The 20,334-nt window shown below is 60.7% G+C and overlaps 1 protein-coding gene across 1 annotated transcript; it reads right to left on the bottom strand.

The window, feature by feature from the left end:
* Window positions 1-3,028: 3,028 nt before the first annotated feature.
* Window positions 3,029-19,001, bottom strand: GRK1 (G protein-coupled receptor kinase 1). Its single transcript, XM_068998670.1, has 8 exons — window positions 18,545-19,001; window positions 15,035-15,321; window positions 13,776-13,903; window positions 11,760-11,917; window positions 10,090-10,173; window positions 9,805-9,929; window positions 8,721-8,922; window positions 3,029-3,324 (listed from the first exon to the last, which is right to left on the bottom strand). The coding sequence occupies exons 1-8, from the start codon at window positions 18,999-19,001 to the stop codon at window positions 3,029-3,031; spliced, it is 1,737 nt and encodes a 578-aa protein (XP_068854771.1).
* Window positions 19,002-20,334: the final 1,333 nt, after the last annotated feature.

The following is a 20,334-nucleotide window of genomic DNA, read 5'->3' as shown; positions in this document are numbered from 1 at the left end:
TTGGGGGGACATCAGGGGGACATGGGGGGACATTGGGGGACATGGGGACATTGGGGGGACATGGAGGGACGGGAGGGACATGGGGGGACATTGGGAGACATCAGGGACATGGGGGGGCCTCGGGGACATTGGGGACATCGGGGGGACATTGGGGACATGGGGGGGCCTCGGGTACAGTGGGACATTGGGGACATTGGGGAGATTGGGGGGACATTGGGGACATGGAGGGATGGGAGGGACATGGGGGGACATCGGGGACATTGAGGACATCGGGGACATCAGGGGGGCATTGGGGACATTGGGGGACATCGGGGGGACATTGGGGGACATTGGGGACATGGAGGGACGGGAGGGACATGGGGGGACATTGGGGACATTGGGGACATTGGGGACATTGGGGAGATCGGGGGGACATTGGGGGACATTGGGGGACATGGAGGGATAGGAGGGACCTTGCGGGACATTGGGGGACATTGGGGACATCGGGGGGACATTGGGGACATTGGGGACATTGGGGGGGCCTCGGGGACATTGGGACATTGGGGACATTGGGGAGATCGGGGGGACATTGGGGGACATGGGGGACATTGGGACATCGGACACATTGCGGGGACATTGGGGACATTGGGGACATTGGGGACGTCGGGGACATGGCGGACATGGGGACATTGGGGGGACATGGAGGGATGGGAGGGACATTGGGGACATTGGGGACATTGGGGACACTGGGGACGTTGGGGCGACATAGGGGGATATGGGGGGACATTGCGGGACATAGGGACATGGAGGACATGGGGACATTGGGGGGACATTGGGGGGACTGGGGGGGACATGGGGGACAGGAGGGGACAGCGGGGATGCGAGGACAGGGGGACATTGGGGGACATGTAGGGACAGGGGGACATTGGGGTGACATTGGGGGGGCATTGGGGACATGGGAGGACATCGGGGGGACATCGGGGGGACAGCGGGGACGTCAGGACAGGGGGACATTGGGGGGACATTGGGGGGACATTGAGGGGACACAGGGACGGGGATTTCGGGGTGCACGGGGTGGGGACACAGGAGGGGACACGTTGGGGACATTGGGGTGACATTGGTGACATGGGGGGGGGGTTCAGCATCCCAGTGAGGGTGGCACTGGGGACACTGGGGTGGCACTGGGGACACTGGGAGGGGGACACAGAGGCCAAAGGGGACATTGGGGACATCGGGGGGTGACACCGGGGGGGTCCCCAAATCCAGACCCCCCCCCCAGGCGGAGCAGCAACAACCACGATTTATTGTACACGAATGGGGGGGGAAGAGGGAACCCCCCTTTTTTTTGGGGGGGGGAAGGGTCCCCCCTTTTTTGGGGGGGCCCAAAGGGTGTCCCTGAGTCACGGGGGGGGAAATAAATTTGGGGGTCCCCCCCGGGGATCCGGTTTGGAGGGGGGAGGGGGCGACTCCAATTTGGGGGTCCCTCGTGTTTTGGGGTGTCCCCAGGTCGCCCCATCCCCCCCAAATTTTGGGGTGTGTCTCCTTTTTTATGGGGGGGGAGGTTGGGGTTTGGGGGGGGTTCATTATGGGGGTTCCCCCCTTTTTAATCCCTTATTTCAGGTATCCCAAAAAGGGGGGGGTCCCCCACTTTCAAGCCCCCCCTTTGAGATCCCCCGGGCTGGGAACCCCCACTTTTGGAGCCCCCCCCATTCCCTCAGGTTACACCTCTGTCCCCCCCCCAAAAAAATTTTGGGGTCCCCCCTTCAAATTTTGCGGCCGAGGTCGGGGGGCAGCATCCGGGGACCCCCCCCACCCCCCCAAAATTTGAGCCAAACCCCAAGGCAGGGTCCCCCCCCATTTGCACCCCCCCCATTCCCAGTATCCCAAATTGGGGGGGGATCCCCACTTTTCGAACCCCCATTCCCCATATCCCAAATTGGGGGGGGGGGATCCCCACTTTTCGAACCCCCATTCCCCATATCCCAAATTTGGGGGGCTGAATCCCCACTTTTCAAACCCCCATTCCCCATATCCCACATTTGGGGGGCTGAATCCCCACTTTTCGAACCCCCATTCCCCATATCCCAAATTGGGGGGGTCCCCACTTTTCGAACCCCCATTCCCCATATCCCAAATTTGGGGGGGGGAATCCCCACTTTTCGAACCCCCATTCCCCATATCCCAAAATTTGGGGGGATCCCCACTTTTCGAACCCCCATTCCCCATATCCCAAATTTGGGGGGGGGAATCCCCACTTTTCGAACCCCCATTCCCGGTATCCCAAATTTGGGGGGCTGAATTCCCACTTTTCGAACACCCATTCCCCATATCCCAAATTTGGGGGGGGGATCCCCACTTTTCGAACCCCCATTCCCCATATCCCAAATTTGGGGGGCTGAATCCCCACTTTTCGAACCCCCATTCCCGGTATCCCAAATTTGGGGGGCTGAATTCCCACTTTTTGAACCCCCATTCCTGGTATCCCAAATTTGGGGGGCTGAATCCCCACTTTTTGAACCCCCATTCCCCATATCCCAAAATTTGGGGGGCTGAATCCCCACTTTTCGAACCCCCATTCCCCATATCCCAAATTTGGGGGGCTGAATCCCCACTTTTCGAACCCCCATTCCCGGTATCCCAAATTTGGGGGGCTGAATTCCCACTTTTTGAACCCCCATTCCTGGTATCCCAAATTTGGGGGGCTGAATCCCCACTTTTCGAACCCCCATTCCCCATATCCCAAATTTGGGGGATCCCCACTTTTCGAACCCCCATTCCCCTTATCCCAAATTGGGGGGGTCCCCACTTTTCGAACCCCCATTCCCCATATCCCAAAATTTGGGGGGCTGAATCCCCACTTTTCGAACACCCATTCCAAAACCGGGGGAGGGGGGGGGAGGAACAAGAACACGACCCCCCACTTTTGACCCCCACCTCCCCTTAAGAAAAAACCTCCCCCATTTTTGCCTCCAAATTCAAACCCCCCCCAAAACGACCACACCCCCCCCCCCCAATAATTTCGGGGTGCCCCTCCCCCACCTTTCCCCGCTCACAGCAGGCCGCAGGTGGACGATTTCCCCCCTCCCCCTCCCCCGGCGGAATTGGGGTCCAGGTCGGGGGGCAGCGTCCCCGGAGCCCCCCAAACGTTGAGCTCCTCGAAGACGCCGGTCTCGATCAGCTCCTCCTGCCAGGGGATGGGGACGGTCCCCGAGGCGAAGGTGTCGCACAGGGCCGCGTCCCCCGCGTCCAGCTCCACGCCCTTCACCGTCGAGAAGGCCCCCACGTCCCCCAGGTCCTTGGCGTACACGCGCCGGGGGTCGGGCACGAACGGGGGGGGCACCAGACCTGAAATGGGGGGGGTCCCCCCACACGCACACCTTGGTATCTTTGGGTGCTATCGAAGAGGTCCTGGGACCCCCCCAGTAGCGCCCAGTTCCTCCTGGAATCGCCCAAAATCTCAGGTACCCCATCAAGTGACTCCCAGTATCTCAGGTAACCCCTGGACCCCCCCCAGTAGCCCCCCAGTAGCCCCCAGGTCCTCGGGCACCAGACCTGAGGAGGGGGGACACAGGAGAGACCACCCCACCCCCACCTTGTTATCTTTGGGTGCTATCGAAGAGGTCCTGGGACCCCCCCAGTAGCGCCCAGTTCCTCCCGGAATCACCCAAAATCTCAGGTACCCCCTCAGGTGACTCCCAGTATCTCAGGTAACTTCTGGACCCCCCCAGTAGCCCCCCAGTAGCCCCCAATTCCTCCTGGAATCGCCCAAAATCTCAGGTACCCCCTCAGGTGACTCCCAGTATCTCAGGTAACTTCTGGACCCCCCCAGTAGCCCCCCAGTAGCCCCCCAGTAGCCCCCAATTCCTCCTGGAATCGCCCAAAATCTCAGGTACCTCCCCTCAGGTGACTCCCAGGATCTCAGGTAACTTCTGGACCCCCCCAGTAGCCCCCCAGTAGCCCCCAATTCCTCCTGGAATCGCCCAAAATCTCAGGTACCCCCTCAGGTGACTCCCAGTATCTCAGGTACCCCCTGGACCCCCCCAGTAGTCCCCCAGTAGCCCCCCAGTAGCCCCCAGGTCCTCGGGCACCAGACCTGAGGAGGGGGGACACAGGAGAGACCACCCCACCCCACCTTGGTATCTTTGGGTGCTATCGAAGAGGTCCTGGGACCCCCCCAGTAGCACCCAGTTCCTCCCGGAATCACCCAAAATCTCAGGTACCCCCTCAGGTGACTCCCAGTATCTCAGGTACCCCCTGCACCCCCCCAGTAGCCCCCCAGTAGCCCCCCAATTCCTCCTGGAATCACCCAAAATCTCAGGTACTCCCTCAGGTGACTCCCAGCATCTCAGGTAACTTCTGGACCCCCCCAGTAGCCCCCCAGTAGCCCCCCAGTAGCCCCCAGTAGCCCCCCACGTCCCCCAGGTCCTTGGCGTACACGCGCCGGGGGTCCGGCACGAACGGGGGGGGCACCAGACCTGAAATGGGGGGGCCCCCACACACACACCTTGGTATCTTTGGGTGCTATCGAAGAGGTCCTGGGACCCCCCCAGTAGCCCCCCAGTAGCCCCCAATTCCTCCTGGAATCGCCCAAAATCTCAGGTACCTCCCCTCAGGTGACTCCCAGTATCTCAGGTACCCCCTGGACCCCCCCAGTAGCCCCCCAGTAGCCCCCAGGTCCTCGGGCACCCGACCTGAGCAGGGGGGACACAGGAGAGACCACCCCACCCCACCTTGGTATCTTTGGGTGCTATCGAAGAGGTCCTGGGACCCCCCCAGTAGCGCCCAGTTCCTCCTGGAATCGCCCAAAATCTCAGGTACCTCCCCTCAGGTGACTCCCAGTATCTCAGGTACCCCCTGGACCCCCCCCAGTAGCCCCCCAGTAGCCCCCAGGTCCTCGGGCACCAGACCTGAGGAGGGGGAAGACAGGAGAGACCACCCCACCCCCACCTTGTTATCTTTGGGTGCTATCGAAGAGGTCCTGGGACCCCCCCAGTAGCCCCCCAGTAGCCCCCAATTCCTCCTGGAATCGCCCAAAATCTCAGGTACTCCATCAAGTGACTCCCAGTATCTCAGGTAACCCCTGGACCCCCCCAGTAGCCCCCCAGTAGCCCCCCAGTAGCCCCCAGGTCCTCGGGCACCAGACCTGAGGAGGGGGGACACAGGAGAGACCACCCCACCCCACCTTGGTATCTTTGGGTGCTATCGAAGAGGTCCTGGGACCCCCCCAGTAGCCCCCCCCCAATATCTCAGGTACCTTCTGGACCCCCCCAACAGCCCCTTGGAGACCCCAACACCCACTGGAGACCCCAACACCCACTGGAGACCCCCGAACCCCATTGAAGACCCCAAAACCCATTGAAGACCCCAACTCTTGACCACCCAACTCTTGACCACCCAACTCTCAACCAAGCCCCACCTCCATGACCACCCACTGGAGACCCCATTCCCCAACCCCCAACCCTCATTGGGACCCCAAATCTGGAGCACCCAACACTCAATGGAGGCACCTCCATGAGCACCCAACACCCATGGGAGACTCCAAGTTTGGGACCTCCAACGGTCAATGGAGACCCCATTGTTGGACCCCCAAGGCCCATTGGGGACCCCATTTCTTGAGCACCCAAAGGTCATTGGAGACACCTCCATGAGGACCCACCACCCATAGGAGACCCCAACAGCCCCTTGAAGACCCCAACACCCACTGGAGACCCCCAAAACCCATTGAAGACCCCAAAACCCATTGAAGACCCCAACTCTTGACCACCCAACTCTCAACCAAGCCCCACCTCCACGACCACCCACTGGAGACCCCGTTCCCCAACCCCCAACCCTCATTGGGACCCCAAATCTGGAGCATCCAACACTCGATGGAGGCACATCCATGAGCACCCAACGCCCTTTGGAGACTCCAAGTTTGGGACCTCCAACGGTCAATGGAGACCCCATTGTAGAACCCCCAACACCCATTGGAGATCCACCTCCATGGGCGCCCAACGTCCATTGGAGACCCCAACACCCAATGAAGACCCCAACTCTTGACCACCCAACTCTCAACCAAGCCCCACCTCCACAACCACCCACTGGAGACCCCATTCCCCAACCCCCCAACCCTCGTTGGGACCCCAAATCTGGAGCATCCAACACTCGATGGAGACCCCATTGTTGGACCTCCAACACCCATTGGGGACCCCATTTCTTGAGCACTCAAAGGTCATTGGAGACACCTCCATGAGGACCCAATACCCACTGGAGACCCCCAACACCCATTGAAGACCCCAACACCCACTGGAGACCCCCGAACCCCATTGAAGACCCCAAAACCCATTGAAGACCCCAACTCTTGACCACCCAACTCTCAACCAAGCCCCACCTCCACGGCCACCCACTGGAGACCCCATTCCCTGACCCCCAACACTCATTGGGACCCCAAATCTGGAGCACCCAACGCTCGATGGAGACCCCATTGTTGGACCTCCAACGCCCGTTGGGGACCCCATTTCTTGAGCACCCAAAGGTCATTGGAGACACCTCCATGAGGACCCAACACCCATAGGAGACCCCAACAGCCCCTTGAAGACCCCAACACCCACTGGAGACCCCCAAAACCCATTGAAGACCCCAACACCCACTGGGGATGCCCAATACCCACTGGAGACCCCCAAAACCCATAGAAGACCCTCAACACCCATTGAAGACCCCAACTCTTGACCACCCAACTCTCAACCAAGCCCCACCTCCATGGCCACCCACTGGAGACCCCATTCCCTGACCCCCAACCCTCATTGGGACCCCAAATCTGGAGCACCCAACACTCGATGGAGGCACCTCCATGAGCACCCAACGCCCTTTGGAGACTCCAAGTTTGGGACCTCCGACAGTCAATGGAGACCCCATTGTAGAACCCCCAACACCCATTGGAGATCCACCTCCATGGGCGCCCAACGTCCATTGGAGGCCCCAACACCCGATGAAGACCCCAACACCCATTGAAGACCCCAACTCTTGACCACCCAACTCTCAACCAAGCCCCACCTCCACAACCACCCACTGGAGACCCCATTCCCTGACCCCCAACCCTCGTTGGGACCCCAAATCTGGAGCATCCAACACTCGATGGAGACCCCATTGTTGGACCTCCAACACCCATTGGGGACCCCATTTCTTGAGCACCCAAAGGTCATTGGAGACACCTCCATGAGGACCCAACACCCATAGGAGACCCCAACAGCCCCTTGAAGACCCCAACACCCACTGGAGACCCCCAAAACCCATTGAAGACCCCAACACCCACTGGGGATGCCCAATACCCACTGGAGACCCCCAAAACCCATAGAAGACCCTCAACACCCATTGAAGATCCCAACTCTTGACCACCCAACTCTCAACCAAGCCCCACCTCCATGACCACCCACTGGAGACCCCATTCCCTGACCCCCAACCCTCGTTGGGACCCCAAATCTGGAGCACCCAACGCTCGATGGAGGCACCTCCATGAGCACCCAACACCCATGGGAGACTCCAAGTTTGGGACCTCCAACGGTCAATGGAGACCCCATTGTAGGACCCCAACACCCATTGGAGATCCACCTCCATGGGCGCCCAACGTCCATTGATGAAGACCCCAACTCTTGACCACCCAACTCTGGACCACCCAACTCTCAACCAAGCCCCACCTCCACAACCACCCACTGGAGACCCCATTCCCCAACCCCCAACCCTCGTTGGGACCCCAAATCTGGAGCACCCAACGCTCGATGGAGACCCCATTGTTGGACCTCCAACACCCATTGGGGACCCCATTTCTTGAGCACCCAAAGGTCATTGGAGACACCTCCATGAGGACCCAACACCCATAGGAGACCCCAACAGCCCCTTGAAGACCCCAACACCCACTGGAGACCCCCGAACCCCATTGAAGACCCCAGCACCCACTGGGGATGCCCAATACCCACTGGAGACCCCCAAAACCCATAGAAGACCCTCAACACCCATTGAAGACCCCAACTCTTGACCACCCAACTCTCAACCAAGCCCCACCTCCACGGCCACCCACTGGAGACCCCGTTCCCCAACCCCCAACCCTCATTGGGACCCCAAATCTGGAGCACCCAACACTCGATGGAGGCACCTCCATGAGCACCCAACACCCATGGGAGACTCCAAGTTTGGGACCTCCAACGGTCAATGGAGACCCCATTGTAGGACCCCAACACCCATTGGAGATCCACCTCCATGGGCGCCCAACGTCCATTGATGAAGACCCCAACTCTTGACCACCCAACTCTGGACCACCCAACTCTCAACCAAGCCCCACCTCCACAACCACCCCCTGGAGACCCCATTCCCCAACCCCCCAACCCTCGTTGGGACCCCAAATCTGGAGCATCCAACACTCGATGGAGACCCCATTGTTGGACCTCCAACACCCATTGGGGACCCCATTTCTTGAGCACCCAAAGGTCATTGGAGACACCTCCATGAGGACCCAACACCCATAGGAGACCCCAACAGCCCCTTGAAGACCCCAACACCCACTGGAGACCCCCAAAACCCATTGAAGACCCCAACACCCACTGGAGACCCCCAAAACCCATAGAAGACCCTCAACACCCATTGAAGACCCCAACTCTTGACCACCCAACTCTCAACCAAGCCCCACCTCCACGGCCACCCACTGGAGACCCCATTCCCCGACCCCCAACCCCCCTTGGGACCCTTCCCAGCCCCCCCCTGGGCGTTACCGGCCTCGAGACGTCCCCAGTTGATGCTCTTGAAGAAGGGGTGGGCCTTGAGCTGGGCGCAGTCGTTGTCGCGGAAGCCCAGGCGGACCTGGGGGTCCTTGGCCAGGAGCCCCTCGCAGGCCTCGCGCGCCGCCGCGCTGAACTTGTCCGAGTAGCTCACGGGGTCGTTCAGGATGCGCCGCGTCACCTCCTTGTTCTCCACCTGCGGGGGGAAAAAAAGGGGGGGCTGGGGTGGGTCCTTGGAGGTCCTGGGAGGTTCTTTGGGGGCTTTCTTGGAGGTTTCTGAGGGTCCTCAAAGGTTTCTTGGAGGTTCTCGGGGGTTTCTGAAGGTCCTGGGGGGGTTCTTGGAGGTTCTCGGGGGTTTCTTGGAGGTTCTTGGGGGTTTCTGAAGGTCCTGGGGGGTTTCTTGGAGGTTCTTGGGGGTTTCTGAAGGCCCTGGGGAGTTCTTTGGGCATTTCTTGGAGGTTTCTGAGGGTCCTCAAAGGTTTCTTGGAGGTTTTGGGGAGTTCTCTGAGGGTCCTGGGGAGTTCTTGGGGGGTTTCTTGGAGGTTCTTGGCGGTTTCTGAAGGTCCTCAAAGGTTTCTTGGAAGTTCTTGGGGGTTTCTGAAGGTCCTGGGGGGTTTCTTGGAGGTTCTTGGGGGTTTCTGAAGGCCCTGGGGGGTTTCTTGGAGGCTCTTCAGAGGTTCCTTGGGGGGTCCTGAGGGACCTGAGGGTTCTTGAGGGTTCTGGGGATTTTTGGGGAGTTTCTTGGGCGTCCCTGGGAGGTTCTTGGGTGGCGGGGGTGGGGGGGTTCCTGGGAGCCCTCAGATGTCACTTGGGCTTCCTGGGGTTCCTGTGATTACTGGGAGATCCCGGCGTGTACTGGGATGTACTGGTGGGTACTGGCCCATCCTGGGCTGTACTGGGAGGTTTCTGGCAGCCCTGGGATGACTTTTGGGGAGTTCCTGGTGGCCCACGGGAGGTTTTGAGGAGCTTCCCTGGAACCTTCAGATGTTCCTTGGGGATTCCTGTGGTTACTGGGAGAGACATTGGGTGGTACTGGGAGGGTCTGGAGGGGGGGAGAGGGTCCTGGGGGTGGGGTCACCTTCTCTCCTCGCCGCCGGAAGGGGCCCTTGGCCTCGAGCATCTCGTAGACCGTCACCCCCAGCGTGAAGTAGTCGACGGACCAGTCGTAGTCCTCGTTCTTCAGCAGCTCGGGGGCCATGAACCCTGCGGGGACGGGGGACATTGAGGGGGGACACAGGGGACCAGAGGGGACACAGATGTCCCAGAGGGGGATGGACTTGGGTGGCTGGAGGAGCTCCTCATGTCCTCACCGTACCCAATGTCCCGTCCCCCCTCCCCCCCCCCGGTGTCCCCCCGTCCCCACCTGGGGTCCCGGCGTAGCCGCGGGTTTTGCTCTCGCCCTCCTTGAGCTCCACGGCCAGGCCCATGTCGGACAGACGGACGTGGCCTGTGCACCAGTGAGCACCAGTGAGCACCAGTGAACACCAGTGACCGCCAGTGACCACCAGTGAGCACCAAACACCGCCAGTGACCACCAGTGAGCACCAGTGAGCACCAGTGAGCGCCAGTGAGCGCCAGTGAGCACCAGTGACCACCAGTGAGCACCAATGACCGCCAGTGACCACCAGTGAGCACCAGTGAGCACCAGTGAGCGCCAGTGAGCACCAATGAGCACCAGTGAGCACCAGTGAGCACCAGTGAGCGCCAGTGAGCACCAATGAGCACCAGTGAGCGCCAGTGAGCACCAAACACCGCCAGTGACCACCAGTGAGCACCAGTGAACACCAGTGACCACCAGTGAGCACCAATGAGCACCAGTGAGCGCCAGTGAGCGCCAGTGACCACCAGTGAGCACCAGTGAGCACCAGTGAGCAGCAGTGACCACCAGTAGCACCTCCCCAGGAACCCATCCCAGTGCCTGGTGTCCCCAATATCCCCAACGTCCCCAATGTCCCCAATGTCTCCAATCCCCACTGTCCCCATGTGTCCACGATGCCCCAAATGTCCCCAATATCCCCAATATCCCAAATGTCCCAAATGTCCCAAATGTCCCAAATATCCCAAATATCTCAAATATCCCGAATATCCCGAATATCCCAAATATCCCCCATGTCCCCAGTGTCCCCAGTGACATCCCCAGTATCCTCGGTGTCCCCAGTGTCCCCCCTGTCCCTGGTGTCCCCAGTGTCCCCGGTGTCCCCAGTGTCCCCAGTGTCCCCAATGTCCCCAGTATCCCCAGTGTCCCCAGTGTTCCCAGTGACATCCCCAATGTCCCCAGTGTCCCCAGTGACATCCCCAGTATTCCCAGTATCCCCAATGCCCCCAATGTCCCCAGTGTCCCCCTGCTGTCACCAAGGAGGACGTTCTCAGGTTTGAGGTCGTGGTAGACAATTCAGTGCTGGTGGAGGTGCTCCAGCCCCAGGAGGACCTGATGTCCCCAGTGATGTCCCCAGTGATGTCCCCAGTGATGTCCCCAATGATGTCCCCAGTGATGTTCCCAATGATGTCCCCAATGATGTCCCAAATGATGTCCCCAGTGATGTCCCCAATGATGTCCCCAGTGATGTTCCCAGTGATGTTCCCAATGATGTCCCCAATGATGTTCCCAGTGATGTCCCCAGTGATGTCCCCAGTGATGTCCCCAATGATGTCCCCAATGATGTTCCCAGTGATGTCCCCAGTGATGTTCCCAGTGATGTCCCCAATGATGTCCCCAGTGATGTCCCCAGTGATGTCCCCAGTGATGTCCCCAATGATGTCCCAAATGATGTCCCCAATGATGTTCCCAGTGATGTCCCCAATGATGTCCCCAATGATGTCCCCAGTGATGTCCCCAATGATGTCCCCAGTGATGTCCCCAGTGATGTTCCCCAGTGATGTCCCCAATGATGTGCCCAGTGATGTCCCCAATGATGTCCCCAGTGTTCCACTCATTCCCCACAGCCCTGCTCTCCCCACTGTCCCCATGTCCCCTGCTGTCCCCGCTGTCCCCATGTCCCCCGATGTCCCCGCTGTCCCCTCCCCCACTGTCACCGGCGTCGTCGAGCAGGACGTTCTCAGGTTTGAGGTCGCGGTAGACGATGCGGTGCTGGTGGAGGTGCTCCAGCCCCAGCAGGATCTGGGCCGTGTAGAAAACCGTGCGCGGCTCCGCGAAGCCCGGGTTGTCCTCGTCCACGTTGTAGATGTGGTACCTGGGGACATCGGGGACATGGGGGACATTGGGGATGTCGGGGACACCAGGGACATTGGAGACAGTGGGGACATGGGGAACATTGGGGACATGGGGGATATCGGGGACACTGGGGACATTGGGGATATGGGGGACATGGGGGACACTGGGGGACACTGGGGACATGGGGGACATCAGGGACATGGGGGACATTGGGGACATGGGGGACACTGGGGGACACTGGGGATACTGGGGACACCAGGGACGGGGGGGACACCAGGGACACCAGGGACATTGGGGATATTGGGGTCACCGGGGACACTGGGGACACTGGGGATACTGGGGACATTGGGAACATGGGAGACATAGGGGACATGGGGACATTGGGGACATGGGGGACATGGGGGACACTGGGGACATGGGGAACATGGGGACATGGGGGACATCGGGGACATGGGGGACACTGGGAGACACTGGGGGACACTGGGGGACACTGGGGACATGGGGGACATCAGGGATATGGGGGACATTGGGGACATTGGGGATGTCGGGGACATGGGGGACAATGGGGACATTGGGGACATTGGGGACATCGGGGACACTGGGGACATGGGGGACACTGGGGGACACTGGGGGACACTGGGGGACACTGGGGGACACTGGGGACATGGGGACATTGGGGACATCAGGGGCATCAGGGGACATGGGGACATGGGGGACATTGGGGACATTGGGGACACTGGGGACATGGGGACATCAGGGACACGGGGGACATGGGGGACATGGGGGACACTGGGGACATTTGGGACATGGGGGACACTGGGGACATGGGTGACATGGGGGATGTCAGGGACATTGGGGACATGGGGGATATTGGGGACATCAGGGGCATCAGGGGACATCAGGGACATGGGGGACACTTGGGGACATTGCTGTAGTTGGGGACACTCTGGGGACACTCTGGGGACACGGTGGGGACACTCTGGGGACACAGTGGGGACATGCCAAGGATGTGGGGACATGAAATGGAGACCCCAGCATTGCCCTTGTCCCCATCACAAGGGACACACGCCAAGGACACGCCGGACACGGTGCCGGGAGCAACGCGCCGAGGTCACAGCAGGGTCACACGAAGGTCACAGCAGGGTCACAGCAGGGTCACACCAAGGTCACAGCAGGGTCACACCAAGGCCATGCCAGGGTCACACCAAGGTCACAGCAGGGTCACAGCAGGGTCACAGCAGGGTCACACCAAGGCCATGCCAGGGTCACACCAAGGTCACACCAAGGTCACAGCAGGGTCACAGCAGGGTCACACCGAGGCCATGCCAGGGTCACACCAAGGTCACAGCAGGGTCACACCGAGGCCATGCCATGGTCACACCAAGGTCACACCAAGGTCACAGCAGGGTCACAGCAGGGTCACAGCAGGGTCACACCGAGGCCATGCCATGGTCACACCAAGGTCACACCAAGGTCACACCAAGGTCACAGCAGGGTCACACCAAGGCCATGCCATGGCCACACCAAGGCCACACCATGGTCACAGCAGGGTCAGAGCAGGGTCACACCAAGGCCACACTGAGGTCACAGCAGGGTCACAGCAGGGTCACACCAAGGCCATGCCATGGCCACACCAAGGTCACACCAAGGTCACAGCAGAGTCACACCAAGGCCACACCAAGGCCACACCAGGGTCACACCAGGGTCCCCACAGGATCACACCAGGATCACACCACGGTCACACCAAAACCGCACCAAGGTCACACCAGGGTCACACCAAGGCCAATCCAAAGCCATGTGAAGATCCCATCAAGGTCACCCCAAGACCACCCCGAGGCCACCCCGCTGTGACCCCGAGGCCACGCCACCCCGCGTACCGCAGGTCGCCGCCGTTCATGATGGTCATGACGAGGCAGAGGTCGGTCTTGGTCTGGAAGGCGCAGGCCAGGGACACGATGAAGCGGCTGTGGACACGCGCCAGGATCCGCTTCTCCACCAGCGCCGCCTGCGCAAGCCGGGGACGCGTCAGGGCCGTGCCGGGGACATGGGCTGGCCACCACCATGGCCACGGCGACAGGGCGTGGGGAGGGGGACATGGGGCCATGCCAAAGACACGCAGGTGGCACATGCCAAGGGACGGATTTGGGGACGGAGGAGCAGATTTTGGGGACAGGGGAACCAATTTTGGGGTCAGATTTGGGGATGGAGGAGCAGATTTTGGGGACGGAGGAACCAAATTTGGGGACAGAGGAACCGATTTTGGGGACAGAGGAACCGATTTTGGGGACAGATTTGGGGACGGAGGAGCAGATTTTGGGGACAGAGGAACCAATTTTGGGGACAGATTTGGGGACAGAGGAGCAGATTTTGGGGACAGAAGAAGCACGAAGAGGCCACTGGGACACCTGGAGGGACAAAAGGATGGAGAAGAAGACACAGGGAGCACTGAGGAGACACAGGGACATCCAAAGGGGACCGAGAACGTGGGTGGACATCAAGAACTGCCCAAGGGGCCCGAGGGAGGGACACGAGAGCCAAGGGACATCTGGGGGGACAGATTTGGGGTCAGAGGGGTGGATTCGGGGACAAAGGAACCACTGAGGGGGCCAACGGACGAATTTGGGGACAGAGGAGTGGATTCGGGGACAAAGGAAGCACTGAGGGGGCCAAGGGACGAATTTGGGGACAGAGGGGTGGACACAAGACCCAAGGGACATCTGGGGGGACAGAGGGACAGATTTGGGGACAGAGGGGTGGATTCAGGGACAAAGGAACCACTGAGGGGGCCAAGGGATGAATTTGGGGTCAGAGGGGTGGATTTGGGGACAAAGGAAGCACTGAGGGGGCCAAGGGATGAATTTGGGGTCAGAGGGGTGGATTTGGGGACAAAGGAAGCACTGAGGGGGCCAAGGGACGAATTTGGGGACAGAGGGGTGGATTCGAGGACAAAGGAACGATTGAGGGAGCCAAGGGACGAATTTGGGGACAGAGGGCTGGACACAAGACCCAAGGGACACCTGGGAAGACAGATTTGGGGACAGAGGGGACAATTTTGGAGACAGAGGAACTGCTGGATGGACAGAGCGACCACCGAGGGGACCGAGGGACACCCATGGGGACCCCCGGCAGCCCCCACCTCGTATCCCTTGCGCTTCTTGAGGCGCTTCTTGTTGAGGCGCTTGTTGGCGTACATCTTGCCCGTGGCGCGGCGCTGGCAGGCGCAGACCTCGCCGAAGCCGCCCTTGCCCAGCACGCGGAACTCCACGAAGGCGTCGGCGTTGACGGCCTGGCTCTCGAGCCACTTGAACTGCACGAAGCGGCTGAACTCGGGCGAGGCCCGGTACGGAGCCCAGGCCGCCGTCTCCAGGTGCGCCAGCAGCTCCCGCCGCGCCGGCGAGAAGGCGTCGCCTGGGGTGGTGGAACCTGAGGGGCAATGGTGAGGGGTATGGGGGGGTCGTGGCTGGTGATGTCATCGTGGCCACCGTTGGGGTGTTATGGCCGCTGATACTGTCATGGCCACCGTTGGGGTGTCATGGCTGCCGACATCATCATGGCCACTGTTGGGAAGTCATGGCTGCCGACATCATCATGGCCACCGTTGGGGTGTCATGGCCACCGTTGGGGTGTCATGGCTGCCGACATCATCATGGCCACCGTTGGGGTGTCATGGCCACCACTGGAGTGTCATGGCTGCTGATATCATGGCCACCGTTGGGGGGTCACGGCCACCATTGGGATGTCATGGCTGCTGACATCATCATGGCCACTGTCGGGGTGTCATGGCTGCCGACATCATCATGGCCACAGTTGGGGTGTCACGGCCACCACTGGAGTGTCATGGCTGCTGATATCATCATGGCCACCGTTGGGGGGTCATGGCCACCGTTGGGGTGCAATGGCCATTGTTGGGGTGTCATGGCTGCCGACATCATCATGGCCACTGTTGGGGTGTCATGGCCACCATTGGGGTGTCATGGCTGTCGACATCATCATGAACACCAGTGAGGTGTCATGGCCACCATTGGGGTGTCCTGGCCACCGTTGGGGTGTCATGGCTGCTGACATCATCATGGCCACCATTGGGGTGTCATGGCCACCGTTGGGGTGTCATGGCTGCTGACATCATCATGGCCAACATTGGGGTGTCATGGCCACCATTGGGGTGTCATGGCTGCCGATATCATCATGGCCACTGTTGGGGTGTCATGGCTGCTGACATCATCATGGCCACCGTTGGGGTGTCATGGCTGCCGACATCATCATGGCCACCGTTGGGGTGTCATGGCTGCCGACATCATCATGGCCACCGTTGGGGTGTCATGGCTGCCAACATCATCATGGCCACCGTTGGGGTGTCATGGCCACCGTTGGGGTCTCATGGCTGCCGACATCATCATGGCCACCATTGGGGTGTCATGGCCACCATTGGGATGTCATGGCTGCCGACATCATCATGGCCACCATTGGGGTGTCATGGCCACCACTGGGGTGTCCTGGCCACCGTTGGGGTGTCATGGCTGCCGACATCATCATGGCCACTGTTGGGGTGTCATGGCCACCATTGGGGTGTCATGACTGCCGACATCATCATGGCCACCATTGGGGTGTCATGGCCACCTTGGGTGTGTCATGGCTGCCGACATCATCATGGCCACCGTTGGGGTGTCATGGCCACTGCTGGGGTGTCATGGCCACCACTGGAGTGTCATGGCTGCCGACACTGTCATGGCCTCCTATAGAGGTGTCATGGCTACCGACATCATCTTGGCAACCATTAAGGGTGTCATGGCTGCCGATACCATCGTGGCCACCACTGGAGCATCATGGCTGCCGATATCATCATGGCCACCGTTGGGGTCTTGAGGCCACCATTGGGGTGTCATGGCTGCAAACATTGTCATGGCCACCGTTGGGGTGTCATGGCCCCCACTGGGGTGTCATGGCCACCGTTGGGGGTGTCATGGCTGCTGACATCATCATGGCCACTGTTGGGATATCGTGGCCACCCTCACAATCATGGTGGCCACTGAGGTGTCATGGTCATCATTGGTGGCATCAGGGTCAAGACCATCAGGGCTGCCATGGTGTCATGGCCGCCATGTTGGTGTCCTGGCCGCCATATTGGTGTCATGGCCACCATGTTGGTGTCATGGCCACCATGTTGGTGTCATGGCTGCCATGTTGGTGTCATGGCCGCCATATTGGTGTAATGTCCTCCATATTGGTGTCATGTCTGCCATATTGGTGTCACGGCCGCCATGTTGGTGTCATGTCCGCTGTGTTGGTGTCATGGCCTCCATATTGGTGTCATGGCCACCATGTTGGTGTCATGGCTGCCATGTTGGTGTCATGGCTGCCATGTTGGTGTCATGGCTGCCATATTGGTGTAATGTCCTCCATATTGGTGTCATGTCCGCCATATTGGTGTCACGGCCGCCATGTTGGTGTCATGTCCGCTGTGTTGGTGTCATGGCCTCCATATTGGTGTCATGGCCACCATATTGGTGTTATGGCCACCATGTTGGTGCCGTGGCCACCATGTTGGTGTTATGGCCACCATGTTGGTGCCGTGGCCACCATGTTGGTGTCATGGCCACCATATTGGTGTCATGGCCACTATTGGTGTGTCATGGCCACCATATTGGTGTCATGTCCGCCATGTTGATGTCATGGCCTCCATGTTGGTGCCATGGCTGCCATGTTGGTGTCATGGCTGCCATCTTGGTGCCATGTTGGCCATGTTGATGTCAAATATCCACCCTGTTTGTGTCATGTCGGCCATATTGGTGCCATGTCCGCCATATTGGTGCCATGTCCACCATATTGGTGCCACGTATCCACCATGTTTGTGTCATGTTGACCATGTTGGTGCCACGTTGGCCATATTGGTGTCATGGCCGCCATGTTGGTGCCATGTCCACCATCTTGGTGCCATGTTGGCCATGTTGATGTCACATATCCACCATGTTTGTGTCATGTCGGCCATGTTTGTGCTATGTCCTCCATATTGGTGCCATGTCCGCCATATTGGTGCCATGTCCGCCATGTTGATGTCAAATATCCACCCTGTTTGTGTCATGTTGGCCATGTTGGTGCCATGTCCACCATATTGGTGCCATGTCGGCCATGTTGATTGTCACATATCCACCATGTTTGTGTCATGTTGACCATGTTGGTGCCACGTTGGCCATATTGGTGTCATGGCCGCCATGTTGGTGCCATGTCCACCATCTTGGTGCCATGTTGGCCATGTTGATGTCACATAACCACCCTGTTTGTGTCATGTCGGCCATGTTGGTGCCATGTCGGCCACATTGGTGCCATGTCCGCCATATTGGTGCCATGTCCGCCATGTTGATGTCACATATCCACCATGTTTGTGTCATGCCGGCCATGTTTGTGCTATGTCCTCCATATTGGTGCCATGTCCGCCATATTGGTGCCATGTCCGCCATGTTGATGTCACATATCCACCATGTTTGTGTCATGTTGGCCATGTTGGTGCCACATCCACCATACCGGTGCCGTGTCCTCCATGATGATGTCCCAGCCGCCATACCCATGCCGTGTCCACCATGTTGGAGCCATGTCAGCCATGCCAATGCCACAGCCGCCATATTGGCACCCCACCCACACCACCCCTCACCTGCGGGCGGGGCGGTGGCGGCGGCGCTGAGGAAGCCGCAGTGCTCCGACCCTCCCGGCGTGAAGAACCGTTTCCGCAGCCGATTGGCCGACTCCTCTCGCTCCGTGTCCTCGCACTGCTCGAAGGCCTCTATCTCCGACCACAACGCCCCGGCCGCGGCAAATTCCGGCGCTCCCTCCAGGAACCGCCGGAACAGCAGCTTCCCGATGGGCTGATCCACGCACTGCCACCGGAACGACGTGTCCTGGACGCCATCTTGGCTGCGGCCGGGCGCTCCGGGACCCCCGTTCTGGGTGCCCGCGGTGCTTCCCAGTTGGGCGCGCAGGGCCTCGCACTGGGAGATGTGGGGCAGGCGGAGCCGCGCCTTCGACCGGCGATCCTTCCCCGAGCTGGGGCCACCGCGCGCGGACACGTAGGCGGAGTTGGCCACCACCGTCTCCAGGCCCCCGATGTCCATGGCTGCCGGGGGTGGGGGGGTTGGGGGACACCTGGAGGGGTGGGGGGGCTGGGAGAGAACGGGAGGTATTGGGGGCACCGGTGGTGGGACTGGGTGGCACTGGTGGGACTGGGTGGGACCAGGGGGACACCTGTGGGGGCTGAGGGGACAAAGTGACAAGGACTGGGGTGACCCGTGGGGGGAGGGAGGGCTCTTGTGTGACACACGGGGAGGTCTGGGGGGTCTGGGGGTCCCTTGGGTGACATGCGGGGGGGTCTGGGGGTCTCTCGTGTGACACATGGGGGGGTCTGGGGGGTCTGGGGGTCCCTCATGTGACACACGGAGGGGTCTGAGGGGGTGTGGGGGTCCCACACGGGGTCTGGGGGTTCCTCATGTGACACATGGGGGGTCTGAGGGGGTCTGGGGGTCCCACACGGGGTCTTGGGGGTCTGGGGGTCCCTCGTGTGACACACGGGGGGGGCTGGGGGGTCTGGGGGTCCCTTGGGTGACACATGGGGGGTTCTGGGGGTCCCTCATGCGACACACGGGGGGGTCTGGGGGTCCCTCGTGGGGTCTGGGGGGTGTGGGGGTCCCACACGGGGTCTGGGGGGTCTGGGGGTCCCTTGTGTGACACACGGGGAGGTCTGGGGGGTCTGGGGGTCCCACACGGGGGGGTCTGGGGAGTCTGCGGGTCCCTTGGGTGACACGGGGGGGGTCTGGGGGTCTCTCGTGTGACACATGGAGGGGTCTGGGGAGTCTGGGGGTGCCTCGTGTGACACACGGGGGGGGTCTGGGGGGGTCTGGGGGTCCCTCGTGTGACACACGGGGGGGTCTGGGGAGTCTGGGGGTGCCTCGTGTGACACACGGGGGGGTCTGGGGGTCCCTTGTGTGACACACGCGGGGGTCTGTGGGGGTCTGGGGGTCCCTCGTGTGACACACGGGGGGGTCTGGGGGGGTCTGGGGGTCCCTCGTGTGACACACGGGGGGGTCTGTGGGGGTCTGGGGTCCCTTGTGTGACACGGGGAGGGTCTGGGGGTCCCTCCTGGGAGTCCCTTGGATTAACTCCCACCCCGCGCGGGGGGGCGGCAGGATGGGAGGGGGTCGCGGCTCTTAAAGGGCCCGCGCTATAATTAGCGTAAGCGGCTCAGCGCGTGCCTAAGCGGCTTTCCCGGCCCTTCTTCGCACGAGACCCCCCCTCGACCCCCCTCTCCCCCTCCCCCCCCCCCGGAATCCCGACAGCCCCCGGGGCCGCGGGGCGGGATGGGAACGGGGTCACATCCCCCCCCCACCTTTAAAATGCGGCCGCAAAGGATTCTGGGAGAGACCACCCACCCCCGCACACACCCCCCCCCCC

The sequence above is a fragment of the Aphelocoma coerulescens genome, unplaced genomic scaffold, assembly GCF_041296385.1.
Source record: "Aphelocoma coerulescens isolate FSJ_1873_10779 unplaced genomic scaffold, UR_Acoe_1.0 HiC_scaffold_143, whole genome shotgun sequence".
NCBI lineage: Eukaryota > Metazoa > Chordata > Aves > Passeriformes > Corvidae > Aphelocoma > Aphelocoma coerulescens.
The sequence above is the reverse complement of the archived record's forward strand: the minus strand, read 5'-3'. Positions and strand labels throughout refer to the sequence as shown.